The sequence below is a fragment of the Orcinus orca genome, chromosome 17 (genome assembly GCF_937001465.1).
Source record: "Orcinus orca chromosome 17, mOrcOrc1.1, whole genome shotgun sequence".
Taxonomy (NCBI): Eukaryota; Metazoa; Chordata; class Mammalia; order Artiodactyla; family Delphinidae; genus Orcinus; species Orcinus orca.
The window spans coordinates 78,517,406-78,532,893 of NC_064575.1; the positions used below are offsets into that span (position 1 = coordinate 78,517,406).

At 46.1% G+C, this 15,488-nt stretch overlaps 1 protein-coding gene across 1 annotated transcript in view; it reads right to left on the reverse strand.

Annotated features, from left to right (window-relative positions):
• KCNQ3 (potassium voltage-gated channel subfamily Q member 3) overlaps window positions 1-15,488 on the reverse strand; it is a 291,899-nt gene that overhangs the window by 31,650 nt on the left and 244,761 nt on the right. Inside the window, exons 5-8 of the mRNA XM_033419771.2 lie at window positions 11,049-11,204; window positions 9,869-9,979; window positions 8,061-8,156; window positions 7,061-7,155 (exon numbers count right to left, since the gene is read on the reverse strand). Coding sequence (XP_033275662.1) covers window positions 7,061-7,155; window positions 8,061-8,156; window positions 9,869-9,979; window positions 11,049-11,204 — 458 coding nt within the window. The remainder of the gene's footprint in view (window positions 1-7,060; window positions 7,156-8,060; window positions 8,157-9,868; window positions 9,980-11,048; window positions 11,205-15,488) is intronic.

The following is a 15,488-nucleotide window of genomic DNA, read 5'->3' on the forward strand; positions in this document are numbered from 1 at the left end:
CCCTAACAAAGAGCCCAGGTAGGCTCCATTGTTGTGTTGCCTCAGGCCAAACAACCAACAGGGAGGGAACTCAGCCCCACCCATCAGCAGTCAAGTGGATTAAAGCTTTACTGAGCTCTGCCCACCAGAGCAACACCCAGCTCTACCCACCACCAGTCCCTGCCATCAGGAAGCTTGCACAAGCCTCTTAGATAGCCTCATCCACCAGAGGGCAGACAGCAGAAGCAAGAAGAACTACAATCCTGAAGCCTGTGGAACAAAAACCACATTCACAGAAAGATAGACAAGATGAAAAGGCAGAGGGCTGTGTACCAGATGAGCAAACAAGATAAAACCCCAGAAAAACAACTAAATGAAGTGGAGAAAGGCAACCTTCCAGAAAAAGAATTCAGAATAATGATAGTGAAGATGATCCAGGACCTCGGAAAAAGAATGGAGTCAAAGATCGAGAAGATGCAAGAAATGTTTAACAAAGATCTAGAAGAATTAAAGAACAAACAAACAGAGATGAACAATACAATAACTGAAATGAAAAATACACTAGAAGGAATCAATAGCAGAACAACTGAGGCAGAAGAACAGATAAGTGACCTGGAAGACAGAATGGTGGAATTCACTGCTGCGGAACAGAATAAAGAAAAAGGAATGAAAAGAAATGCAGACATCCTAAGAGACTCTGGGACAACATTAAACGCAACAGCATTCGCATTATAGAGGTCCCAGAAGGAGAAGAGAGAGAGAAAGGACCTGAGAAAATATTTGAAGAGATTATAGTCAAAAACTTCCCTAACACGGGAAAGGAAATAGCCCCCCAAGTCCAGGAAGTACAGAGAGTCCCATACAGGATAAACCCAAGAATAAACATGCCGAGACACATAGTAATCAAACTGGCAAAAATTAAAGACAAAGAAAAATTATTGAAAGCAGCAAGGGAAAAATGACAAATAACATACAAGGGAACTCCCATAAGGTTAACAGCTGATTACTCAGCAGAAACTCTACAAGCCAGAAAGGAGTGGCATGATATACTTAAAGTGATGAAAGGGAAGAACCTACAACCAAGATTACTCTACCCAGCAAGGATCTCATTCAGATTCGATGAAGAAATCAAAAGCTTTACAGACAAGCAAAAGCTAAGAGAATTCAGCACCACCAAACCGCCTCTTCAACAAATGCTAAAGGAACTTCTCTAAGTGGGAAACACAAGAGACGAAAAGGACCTATAAAAACAAACCCAAAACAATTAAGAAAATGGTCATAGGAACATACATATCAATAATTACCTTAAACGTGAATGGATTAAATGCTTCAACTAAAAGACACAGGCTTGCTGAATGGATACAAAAACAAGACCCATATATATGCTGTCTACAAGAGACCCACTTCAGACATAGGGACACATACAGACTCAAAGGGAGGGGATGGAAAAAGATATTCCATGCAAATGGAAATCAAAAGAAAGCTGGAGTAGCAATACTCGTATCAGATAAAATAGACTTTAAAATAAAGAACGTTACAAGAGACAAGGAAGGACACTACATAATGATCAAGGGATCAATCCAAGAAAAAGATATAACAATTATAAATATTTATGCACCCAACATAGGACACCTCAATACATAACGCAACTGCTAACAGCTAAAAAGAGGAAATTGACAGTAACACAATAATAGTGGGGGACTTTAACACCTCACTTACACCAATGGTCAGATCATCCAAAATGAAAATAAATAAGGAAACAGAAGCTTTAAATGACACAACAGACCAGATATTTTTAATTGATATTTATGGGACATTCCATCCAAAAACAGTAGATTACACTTTCTTCTCAAGTGTGCATGGAACATTCTCTGGGATAGATCACACCTTGGGTCACAAATCAAGCCACAGTAGATTTAAGAAAATTGAAATCATATCAAGTATCTTTTCTGACCACAATGCTATGAGATTAGAAATCAATTACAGGGAAAAAAACGTAAAAAACACAAACACATGGAGGCTAAACAATATGTTACTAAATAACCAAGAGATCACTGAAGAAATCAAAGAGGAAATCAAAAAATACCTAGAGACAAATGACAATGAAAACACGATGATCCAAAACCTATGGGATGCAGCAAAAGCAGTTCTGAGGGAAGTTTATAGCTATACAAGCCTACCTCAAGAAACAAGAAAAATCTCAAATAAACAATCTAAACTTACACCTAAAGGAACTAGAGAAAGAAGAACAAACAAAACCCAAAGTTACTAGAAGGAAAGAAATCATAAAGATCAGAGCAGAAATAAATGAAATAGAAACAAAGAAAACAATAGCAAAGATCAATAAAACTAAAAGCTGGTTCTTTGAGCAGATAAACAAAATTGATAAACCATAAGCCAGACTCATCAAGAAAAAGAGGGAGGACTCAAATCAATAAAATTAGAAATGAAGAAGAAGTTACAACAGACACCGCAGAAATACAAAGCATCCCAAGAGACTACTACAAGCAATTCTATGCCAATAAAATGGACAACCTGGAAGAAATGGACAAATTCTTAGAAAGGTATAACCTTCCAAGACTGAACCAGGAAGAAATAGAAAATATGAACAGACCAATCACAAGTAATGAAATTGAAACTCTGATTAAAAATCTTCCAACAAACAGAAGTCCAGGACCAGATGGCTTCACAGGTGAATTCTATCAAACATTTAGAGAAGAGCTAACACCCATCCTTCTCAAACTCTTCCAAAAAATTGTGGAGGAAGGAACACTCACAAACTCATTCTATGAGGCCACCATCATCCTGATATCAAAACCACACAAAGATACTACAAAAAAAGAAAATTACAGGCCAATATCACTGATGAACAGAGATGCAAAAATCCTCAACAAAATACTAGCAAACAGAATCCAACAACACATTAAAAGGATCATACACCATGATCAAGTGGGATTTATCCCAGGGATGCAAGGATTCTTCAATATCTGTAAATCAATCAATGTGATAAACCATATGAACAAATTGAAGAATAAAAACCATATGATCATCTCAATAGATGTAGAAAAAGCTTTTGACAAAATTCAACACCCATTTATGATAAAAGCTCTACAGAAAGTGGGCATAGAGGGAACCTACCTCAACATAATAAAGGCCATATACGACAAACCCACAGCAAACGTCATTCTCAATGGTGAAAAACTGAAAGCATTTCCTCTAAGATCAGGAACAAGACAAGGATATCCACTCTCACCACTATTATTCTACATAGTTTTGGAAGTCCTAGCCACGGCAATAAGAGAAGGAAAAGAAATACACACTGGAAAAGAAGAAGCAAAACTGTCACTGTTTGCAGATGACATGATACTATACATAGAAAATCCTAAAGATGCCACCAGAAAACTACTAGAGCTAATCAAGGAATCTGGTAAAGTTGCAGGATACAAAATTAATGCACAGAAATCTCTTGCATTCCTATACACTAATGATGAAAAATCTGAAAGAGAAATTAAGGAAACACTCCCATTTACCATTTCAACAAAAAGAATAAAATACCTAGGAATAAAGCTACCTATGGAGACAAAAGACCTGTATGCAGAAAACTATAAGACACTGATGAAAGGAATTAAAGATGATACCAACAGATGGAGAGATATACCATGTTCTTGGATTGGAAGAATCAATATTGCGAAAATGACTATACTACCCAAAGCAATCTACAGATTCAATGCAATCCCTATCAAATTACCAATGGCATTTTTTACGGAACTAGAACAAATCATCTTAAAATTTATACAGAGACACAAAAGACCCTGAATAGCCAAAGCAGTCTTGAGGGAAAAAATACGGAGCTGGAGGAATCAGGCTCCCTGATTTCAGACTATACTACAAAGCTACAGTAATCAAGACAATATGGTACTGGCACAAAAACAGAAACAAAGATCAATGGAACAGGATAGAAAGCCCAGAGATAAACCCACGCACATATGGTCAACTAATCTATGACAAAGGAGGCAGGGATATACAATGGAGAATAGACAGTCTCTTCAATAAGTGGTGCTGTGAAAACTGGACAGCTACATGTTAAAGAATGAAATTAGAACACTCCCTAACACCATATACAAAAATAAACTCAAAATGGATTAGAGACCTTAATGTAAGACAGGACACAATAAAACTCTTAGGGGGGCTTCCCTGGTGGCGCAGTGGTTGAGAGTCCGCCTGCCGATGCAGGGGACACGGGTTCGTGCCCCCGGTCCGGGAAGATCCCACATGCTGTGGAGCGGCTAGGCCCGTGAGCCATGGCCGCTGAGCCTGCGCGTCCGGAGCCTGTGGTTCGCAACGGGAGAGGTCACAACAGTGAGAGGTCCGAGTACCGCAAAAAAAAAAAAAAGACTCTTAGAGGAAAACATAAGAATACCCTTTGACATAAATCACAGCAAGATCTTTTTTGACCCACCTCCTACAGTAATGGAAATAAAAACAAAAATAAACAAATGGGACCTAATGAAACTTAAAACCTTTTGCAAAGCAAAGGAAACCATAAACAAGATGAAAAGACTGGCTGAACTGCCCCAGAGCCCGAGAGGAGGGCGACCTCACTGAGGCTGCCGGCTCTGGGGGGGCCCCACCAGCCGAAGCCGGACAGTCCTTGGGACCACGGGCCAGTTGTTTCAACAAGTAACTTAAAGACAAAATGGAAAAACAAGGAGGTTTGTGCCTGAGATCATGTGGATGTGAAACCAGGAATGGCCACCTTGCGCCAGAAAAGCCCCTTTAAGATTTCTCGGCAGTCGGAGAAGATGGCGGAAGAGTAAGATGCGGGGATCACCTTCCTCCCCACAGATACATCAGAAATACATCTACACGTGGAACTCTCCTATAGAACACCCACTGAGTGCTGGCAGAAGACCTCAGACCTCCTAAAAGGCAAGAAACTCCCCACGTACCTGGGTAGGGCAGAAGAAAAAATATGAAAAGGCAACCCTCAGAATGGGAGAAAATATTTGCAAACGAATCAACGGACAAAGGATTAATCTCCAAAATATATAAACAGCTCATGCAGCTCAATAGTAAAGAAACATACAACCTAATCCAAAAATGGGCAGAAGACCTAAACAGACATTTCTCCAAAGAAGACATACAGATGGCCAAGAGGCACATGAAAAGATGCTCAACATCACTAATTATGAGAGAAATGCAAATCAAAACTACAATGAGGTATCACTTCACACCAGTTAGAATGGGCATCATCAGAAAATCTACAAACAGCAAATGCTGGAGAGGGTGTGGAGAAAAGGGAACCCTCTTGCACTGTTGGTGGGAATGTAAACTGATACAGCCACTATGGAGAACAGTATGGAAGTTCCTTAAAAAACTAAAAATAGAATTACCATATGATCCAGCAATCCCATTATTGGGCATATACCCAGAGAAAACCATAATTCAAAAAGACACATGCACCCCAATGTTCATTGCAGCACTATTTACAATAGCCAGGTCATGGAAGCAACCTAAATGCCCATCGACAGACGAATGGATAAAGAAGATGTGGTACATATATACTATGGAATATTACTCAGCCATAAAAAGGAACGAAATTGGGTCATTTGTAGAGACGTGGATGGATCTAGAGACTGTTATACAGAGTGAAGTAAGTGAGAAAGAGAAGAACAAATATCATATATTAATGTGTATATGTGGAACCTAGAAAATGGTACAGATGAACCAGTTTGCAGGGCAGAAATAGAGACACAGATGTAGAGAACAAACGTATGGACACCAAGGGGGGAAAGAGGCGGGGTGGGGGTGGTGGGATGAATTGGGCGATTGGGATTGACATGTATACACTGATGTGTATAAAATTTATGACTAATAAGGACCTGCTGTATAAAAAAATAAATAAAATAAAATTCAAAAATTAAAAAACAAAATCTGGCAAGGTGCGGTCTATTTCAGAAGCCCAAGTAGTGAAAAGATCATGGGCTTTGGGGGCCTCTAGATGTGGCTGACACTGGCCAAAATGACCAAAGTTCCTGAGCCCCAGTTGGCTCATCCACGAGAGGAGCCTGGTGATACCGGCCACCCAGCCTGTCTCCAAGGATGCACCGTGGGCCATTGTGTTAGAATCAACAGGGGCGCCTATGTGAGGTGCTTGAGCTACTCTAACGCCATTGAAATTGCTGACGGTGGACGCAGGAGCTGGTGTTTACAGCCCCCCGCTGATTTTAACGCACCTTGACATTTGAGAACCTCTGACTTATTTCATAGGATGCCTGTGAGAATTAAATGAAATGTGAACTTGGATTCCAGGAACATACTGGACATCCAATAAGTATTCATTTCCCTCTCCCTTTTCATAGGTGCTGGCCAGGGACTTCCCTGGCGGTCCAGTGGTTAGGACTCTGCGCTTCCACTGCAGGGGGCATGGGTTTGATCCCTGGTCGGGGAACTAGGACCCCATAAGCTGTGTGGCGTGGCCAAAAGAAATTTTTTAAAAAATAATAAAAAAAATAACTTAGGTGCTGGCCATAGGAAGAGGTTTTAATTTTTTTTTTTTTTTCCCCTGAAGCCTTTCGTTTAATCTCCCACTTCTGAGAACACAAAACCACATCTCTGGGCCCCCAGCTGCTTCTTCCCCGTGCCTTTCCCCCTGTCCAGAGCGGTCTGGCAGTGCAGGCCATGGGCAGGTGCTGCGGCCTCCAGGACCGCCAGGGTGGCCCATTGCACTGGATCCTCACTTCCTCAGCCACTGATCTGCTCAAACACTGGCCCGACCTCCCTTTTCAGCCACTCCACACTGTTTAGCTGGAAATGCTGGGTGACACCCTGGGGTCATCTGGGGAGCTTTAAAAAATACTGATACCTGGGCTGCAACCCTGGGGATTCGGATTGAATCTGCCTGGGTATGGTCTGGCATTGGGATATTTTAAGCTCTAATGATTCTAACATGCAGCCCAGATTGGGAACCACTGCCCTGAAGGACGTCCTCCGGGAAACCGTGAAGCCAACAGGCACAAATACAGACCCACGGGAGGGATGGTCAGTCACGCTCTGAGCATTCAGATGAGTGGCCACTTGCCTGAAGAACGGAAAAGAGACGACTGATTCATAGAACCTCCATGTCGCCACAAGATCAATCCTGTTGGGGTTGGTAGCATAGTACCTCCAGGCGGCCTGGGGAGGAGAAAAGAGGGGCAGGAATGACCTGGTGTCACCCAAAACTTTCACATGGAATCCCACAACATTAAAACAGAAAGCGCTTGACACCTAAGAGTATAACGTACAGTGAGGTCATATCCAGAGAAGCCGGATTCTTGGCTTTCTGTAGCTCCTATGGGAAGAAAACCTTCCTTGACCCCATCATCTCGGAGCTATAATTGATGGTGTGGGGTGTGGAGAGGTGAACTACAGTGGACGGGGGAGGCGGGTACTGGGTAGAAGATCCCTGAAAGGAGCAGGGATTACTCTCGTTGCAAGATTCCTTGAGATTTCTCAAACAGGTAGGAAGACAAACAGTCTTCTGTGCCACTTCTGTGCATTTCCCAGTGCAAGGGACAGCCCGGGAGATGAGGTTTTGATTCTAATATACTAGGTCTTCTGTATACCGTGATGGTTTGGGGTTTGCGAAGATAGAGCGGACTCTTAGAGATCAGCACTGGCCTAGAAACTACAGTATGGAGGATAACATCCTGTATCTGACCCACAGAGACCCTCACTGCAACTGGACACAAGTTCACGCGTGGGTGGTCACGCAGACATGCAGTCCCAGGCAGCTAGAGGCAGAACGCTCTCTTTTCCTATTCTCTGCGCTCCCAGTGGCCCATAAAACCACAAAGCAGGAACTTTCTCTGAAGTGAAAGAGGGAACACTCTGCCTCTCCCACCATCTCTTCACGATGGTCCCCAACCCCCAGCCCACAGTTGGGGGAGAGATAAGGATGGAGAGCTGGCAGGAGGCCAACACCCACTGCTGCCTGGCTGTCTATAGACACACACACAGAGACAGACACACAGACACACAAGCAGAGGCAGCTACGCGGGATCTCAGTTCCATTCCAGTTCATCCCCAGGCAGACAGACCTGGATGAGCTCAGCAGCGGGCTTCCTCCTTTTCTCAAAGTGCTTCTGACGGTGTTGCTCCTGCACCTTGAGCGCCAGCCCGGACCCCAGGATGCCCTGAAGGGAGAGGTCAGGCCCTGAAGTCAGCCCCACCCAGACTCTCCCAGAGCCCCAGCCCAGCTCCCAGCAGCAGGACGACACTGAAGCCAAGGGGAGGAGGAAAGATCCCTTCTTTCTCTTCCAGCGAGTAGGAGCTGGGTTAAGTGGAGCCTTAAAGCCAGGGCTTCCTGACTCTGCCACTTCCCTGCAGTGAGACCCTGGGCCAGCCTCCTCTCTGCTGCATCTCACTTTCTACCACTCACTTTCTTCTAGGATAAAGGTACCTACCGCATAACTCTGTTAGGAAAAAAAGTGAGATAATGTAATAGGAACTGCCTAGTAAGGAGTATGATGCAGAATGGATTCCCAGTTACTATTAAGGGAATTTAAAAAATATTTTAGTTGCTTGAATTGTCACTTGAGGCTTTTACTCTGGCTGGAATCCCTCTGAATTGTGATCTGTTTTGATTTCCAGGTCGGACTCTCATGTGAATTACACAGGTAGGAACACACCCTTTTCAAGTCAAGAGAGAATTTAGAGACCAAGTCGCACCCTCACTGGCCCTCACCTGTTACAGATAAGGAAACTGAGAATCAGAAAGGCCATGTGCCCAAGGTCAAACAGCTTAGAAAAAAAACAGACCAGGTAGGGCTGCAGTGGTCAAAGAACGTTAGCCACAAAAGGATGGGAGGTGAAGGGCAGGGAAGAGGGTTTGTTATACAAGAAGGTTCTCTTCAAGTTTTGTGATTAAGAGCCAGGCTTGGAATGAGCAGACCTGGGTCCCTGGCTCCACAGCCCAAAGCCCTGTGACTGTGGAAACGTCACTAACCCAATTAAGCCTCGGTCTTCTCATCTGGAAAACGGAGATAAATGTAGCGCCAAACTCCTAATGTTGTCACAAAGATTAAGTGAGATGGTGTAGGTAAAGCATTTGGCATGAATCTAGGGCACACTATGTTCAACAAATGCTATCTATTATTATTGCTGTTATTACACTAATGGGCACTGGGCTTTGGGGAAGTTATTCTATCAGGGGTCAAAACTTATTCTTGAGGGAAATGCATTTTTTATATAAACCAGTAGATGACAGGGCAAGGGAAGGGAACTCACATATACAAAGGACCCGCTATGTGCAAGGAACATGTGGGTGAAAGACATAATCTCAGCTCCCCAGGAGCTCACAGTCTTCTGGGAAGGCAGATTTGGAAATGTGCAACCCCAGCATGGGGTCTGAAATGCCTTTAAAGAGCTATGCCCAGAGGAGGGAAGGACTAACTCAGCCTAAAGAAGGCAGCATTGAAACTGGGTCTTGAGGATAAATAACAAGGTCCTACGGTACAGCATGGGGAACTATATTCAATATCCTGTGATAAACCATAATGGAAAAGATTTAAAAAAAGAATGTCTCTGTGTATAACTGAGTCACTTTGCTGTACAGCAGAGATGGGCACAGCATTGCAAATCAGCTATACTGCAATTAAAAAGAATTAAAAAAAAAGAAACTGGGTCTTGAAAGAGGAGTAGGTGTTTGGGGGGATCACTCCTGGCAAAGGGATCAGCACAGCCTACAGAAGAGAGATAGGAAACCACGCTACGGGGATGGTTATAGAGTTGATAGAGCTGGAATTCAAGATACGAGACGATGGAAGATGAGGCTGGAAAGTTGAGCTGGGGCCAAGCGGTGAGGGGTCCCGCCCATCACACTAGGGAGAACACCAGAGATACTCACCGCTGGAAGGGCGAAAAAGGAGACGCCAATTAAGGAAAAGGTGGCTGCGATCAGACGGCCTTCCCACGTTTTGGGCGTCTTGTCTCCGTAGCCAATGGTGGCCAGTGTGATCTGAAGAGAGAAGAGTTCAGACATGAGGCTTCCCAGGGAGAGGAAATTAATGATGTATCAGCTGAGCTTCACCTACAAGCCTTTGTGCTGACCGGGGTGCTGTTGCCGTTTAGAATAAGATTCCCATGGGAGAGATGGTGCTAAGTACCAGCGAATTTATACGGGAGCCTTGAGACCACACCTGTTTCTAAGTTAAGGATTTCTTCCCTATAGTCAATCAGTCAACAAATATTTCAAAATTGCAAACATGTGCATGTGATATACATTCATGTGTATATTTGCCTATGTGCGATTTTGTGTACAGCCATGATCCTAAATATATGTGCTCTTGGGGTGTATTCATATGCATTGTGTGTATATGTGTGCATGGCTAAGGTCTGTGCCCGTGTCTGTCCTGGTATGAGCTGAATATTCCTGTGTGTGTTTACATGTGTAGGTTATCAGCGCACATGTATTTATGAACGTGGAAGGCAGGCTTTCGGACCAGTTAAGAGTGTGGCTTCTAGAACCCAAATGCCTGAGTTCAAATCCCAAGTCAACCACTAACTGGCTCAGAGATCGTCCTTGAATTAGTTACTCAACTTCATGCCTCAGTTTCCTCATTTTTAAAAGGGAGCTAATAAGAGTTATTTCAGCTTAAAATAGATTTATAAATGTAAAGTGCCTAGAGCAATGCTTTAGTGCCGCATGTCCTGTGGGTGTGGGGCTGTGTGTCTCTAGGTGTGTTTGAGGGTCTGGGTACACACATCTCCATCTGCCACTGTGTCTGTCTGCACAGCACGGCTTGGCGGATGACAGCCTACGACGAGTGAGGTAAGCTACCTGAGTGACCGTAGGACCAGACTGTTGAGAGCTCTGACTTCTTATAAACACTATGGAAAAGCCCCTTCCAAGGGCCTACCCTGCAGGGGGCGTCTCCCAGGGGCAGGTTCAGGAATGGAGGAGGCCTCCCCTCCCCTGTGGCTGCAGAAGGCAGTGGCCCCACCGAGCGCATCCATGCCACGCCCGCCATCTCTCTCTGTCCCTAACAGCCAATCCCCACCGGGCAGCCTTCAAGGTGGTGACTCACCAGACCCCACCAAAGGGCATCCGCGTAGGTCTCAAACTCCTCTTTCATCTCTTCTCCTTGGGCATCCACCTCCGGCACATCCTTCTCAACCAGGTAGACGAGAAATGAAGAAAGGATGAGTGTCAGGAACCCGATGTACCAGGCGGTGATGAGCTCCTGGGAGGGCAAAGCGGAGACAGGGACGGGGTCACGAGTGGAGGCTGGGCGGAGGTTGGAAGCAGACACACTGGAGCTGGAGTCCAGGTTGCCCGGCTCTGTGACATGGGCAAGTTATTTACTTTCTCTGTTCCTCATCTCCCATCACTATAAAGTAGGATCAGTAATATGGTCATTATTTTCATCATTAACAGAACAAGTGTATAGCTCTAGGAGGAGAGGAAGATTTCTGCGATCTCTATATCACAGCTCAAGGGCCTTCCCCTGGACGCAAGAAGGCAGGAGAGACTGGCCACTGCCTCTGAGACAAGGCTCGGGACTCAGGAGAGCCGATCCTACCCAGGACTGGGCAGGGCAAGGACAAAGCTCGTTTCTACTGGGACAGGGACGGACAGCAATGGGGAGCTATCCTGGCAGAGCAGACGGAGCTGTGGACAGGGACCCAGCCCTGCCACTGACTGACTGTGTGTGACTCTGGGCAAATGACCCCTCCTCCCCAGCCTCAGTTTCTTCATTTTTTTATTTTATTTTTTTGCGGCACACGGGCCTCTCACTGCTGTGGCCTCTCCCGTTGCGGAGCACAGGCTCAGCGGCCACGGCTCATGGGCCCAGCCGCTCCGCGGCATGTGGGATCTTCCCGGACCGGGACACGAACCCGCGTCCCCTGCATCGGCAGGCGGACTCTCAACCACTGCACCACCAGGGAAGCCCAGTTTCTTCATTTTTAAAATGAAGGGACTGGACCAGAGAGTTCCAAAAAGTGCCACAGACACTTCAAATGCAGACAGGTGTTTTTTATGTGACGTGGTCACCTACTGATTTAGACCATATTACACATTAGCACAGATTACACTAAAACCTATTATTTAGTGGATATTCCTGCATGATAGACTAGGACATGTACGTCAACAGGAGAAAGCTGATTTAAAGGAAAACGTTGAGGAACAGTAAGGATGGTGCAGAGATATGGCAAAGATGGGCAAATCACTGAGGTTTCAAACATCCTGACCATGACAAGCCCTGAGGTGCTTTCTATGTCTTTCATTCTAGTCCAGTCCCAAGGGTTGCTGTGGTTACTGTGGTAGGTTGGGCAGAAGAAAGTCAAAGTCATGGGCGAACACCGCCTGGAGATTAGGCCCGTCATTCCTGCTGAGTCATCACAGAGGATGAAGCTGTTCGTGTGGATGGAGCTCATCTATCTGACCATCTGCGGCCAGTCAGCTGGCTTTATGGGTGAATCGCGTCGCACTGACAGGGCTGCTTTCTGCCTGCTTCTGTGCCTTTGTTCACCTTGGTCCTCTGTCCTCCCTGTCCCTCCCCATGGGACCAACCAGAGAGCACTGAGTCATCTTCAGACTCACGTCACCTCCATTATGATGTTTGCTCCCCCAATTAGAGCTAGGGTTCATTTCTAGCTTTCTTTCAATGCCTTCACTATTTTCCAAACAAACTTTCAATCTCTAACACTTTCTTATGCTCATTTGCTTAGAGGCCTGACCTTCCCCACAGCATCCCGTGCACAGTGCACTCGTGTGAGTTTACAGCAGAGAGAGGTTAGCTGAGATGCTGCAGGCAATCCAGCCAGTCCTTCCCCTCCGTGAGTGTCTGCCCCGCTGGGGTTTGAGAAGGAAAAGACGAATTGGATGGTCCTTCCCCAGTGGCTGTATGAGCATGACCCTCTTGCTCTGTTAGGTGTGATTCTGGCGTGCCTAAGCTTTCTCATACCCTCTGGCCCCCAAACGCAAGTCAGAAGTTTCACCTGGTGCTTAAGCAGAGAAACAGCTGTCCATGCACACACAGAAGCACTGGCTGGGTGGGATTAAGAGCTGGTATAAAGGTCGTCCCTGAGGAGTGAAATGTGTCCCCACTCTGTGCCCTGCAGTCATCTCAAGGCTATTCAAGGCAATTCTGCCTGGAGGCAGTTTTCGCCAGCAGTTCTGTGGCAGAACACACGCCTGAGCCCCCCTGCAGTCAGGTGCGGGCTGAGGGCCTGCGGTCCAGCCAATGTGGGGGGGTGATGGGAGCTACTTCCTGCCTTAAATCCATTCTAGAGGATGCTCTGGGCTCCCCTTCCCTTGCCTTGGTGACTCAAGGCTCATTTCCAAGACAGATGAGGACCACCCAGCCCACATGAGACACTGTGTGAGTGAGAAGACACCCACATCTTTTGTGCTAAGTCAGAGACTCCAGGGCTTATTTGTTTTGGAAGCAGAGCCCGGCTGATCCTAACTTTAGTAAGAGCGTTAACTTTAAAGTCTAACCCTGTGCAACCCTGTATGGGCCCGTCACTCTTCATCTCTGAGTCTCCAGGGGAGTCAAGCATGGAACTTGGCCCAGAGAACACGTTTTCTGAATGAATGAAGAAATGAATTGGTAAGTGCCTGTTCACCAGGCTCAGAGAAGGAACTGGTCTAAGCTCTTGCAGTTAGTAAATGCTGGACTCAAATCCAGGTAAGCGCTTACCTCCTGAACACACTGCCTGCCCCGGAAGTGAAGGCCAGCCCTATAACTGCTCTGCAGCTTCGGCACAGTGAAAGGCTGAAGGCTCGTCTAGTGGGACTGTTGGGGGAAGGATGGGATACAGAGCTTGCCAAGCAGTTGTTTTGTCTGCCTTTGGTCTCCTGCCACATACTTGAAGTTCTGCCCGCCTGGCATCAGTTGTGGGGTCTGGCGGTGGCACGGACCATCTTTTCCCAGGAATTACATAGCAAACATCCAACTGTCATCTATTCTAGTCTGAGGGAGCACAGGACAAGGACTGTAAGCAGCCCTTTTAGCCCTGATTTCCACTGGAGCTGTGAATCAGCTCAGCTCCATGGAGACAAGCTTAGGTATTGCTGACAAGTCCTCTGATAAAAGACAAAATAGAAGGTCGGGTGAAGAAAGAACTCTGAAAAGAAAGCCCTGACCTCCCCGAGCCTGTGGCCAGAAGTGGCACAGATGGGGAATGACACATGTATGGCAAGAAACTGCATCCTCCAGTGAGAGACTCCGGGTGTTTTAAATTTGTATTTCATTTTCTGCATATATTTACTTGTATGTTCGTGAAGAAAAGCATGTTTGAAATAATCCATGCTACCATTAATGAGCATTTACTATTCACCAGGCACTTACATGTACCTTTTTCTTATGTGAGCCGCTGGAAGGATTCACATTTTAACCACTGGGGAAGCTCATATAAAAACAGAGCAATGTTCTTAAAGTCTTGCGGCTGGAAGGCGGCACAGCTGAGATTTGCACCGAGCTGCTGTCTGACTCCTGAGCTCCTGTATTCTACGATGACATGCCGGCATATCTGGGTGTGCACTGAGCTGGAAGAACCCAGGAGTTAGCTGTGTGGAGGCATTCTGGGGTTGCCAAGTGGGGATGGCATGGTGCTGTTAACGCATATAAGGGAAACTCTGAGCTCCCCAAGGGCAACTTGCCCCAGGATCACTGCCTTTGGTGCAGTTCCCCAGAAGCAGAGCCTGAGACAGAAACTCAGGTGCCTGTGATGATTGAGGGAGGGTCTCGGGAGAGAGGGAGTGAAAGAAACCAGACAGGGCAGGAGACAAGAGCTCAGCAAGGATGTGGTCTCTGCTGGACCTCCTTCAGCCTGATCCCATGGGGAGCTCTGGAGTGTGAACTGCACCACAGGGCTGGTCCCAACACAAGAAAGGTACTTGTGTCAGTCAGTCACCGACTGTGTGCTTCCCTCATGTGGGGGAAGGAAGATGAGAACAGTATAAGCTCCTGGGCAAGGCTGCGCTCCTGTATGTCTCCAGAGAAGGGGACAGCTGGGAATATTAGCGGCTAACTCTCATAGCAGCTGAGGGCTGAGCACATCCTCCCATAAAGGTAGCCTGGTCAGGGCACCAACCGTGTCCATTGTACCCACCAAGCCTGGCACAAGAAGATGCTCTTGTAGTGACAAAGGTAGCTTTGGCTTTATCCCCTGAAGAACACCCATCCCAGGGGTCCTTCACTCCGATTTCTCCTGAACTGGCCTCGGAGTGTGAGGTTTTTCCTGCCACTCAGAGGTTTTTGCTTCATTTCTCCAGGGTCCGGCTGAGGCAGGGATGTTAACACAAAGTGCTACCAAAGGTCTGGGCTAACCATAGGAAAGAAACACAGGGAGCACGACAGAGACAGCTCCAGACACGCTGGACTCTGCCTGCCTGGGTTTCCACACCTGCACAAGCACGTGGGACTCTGGGAGAGATCAGGCCAGGTCCCACTCGTCCTAGCTTCTCATCTCCCTTGGCGAGGCAAGAGCCACCACGACCAGCAGCAAATCACTGAGCA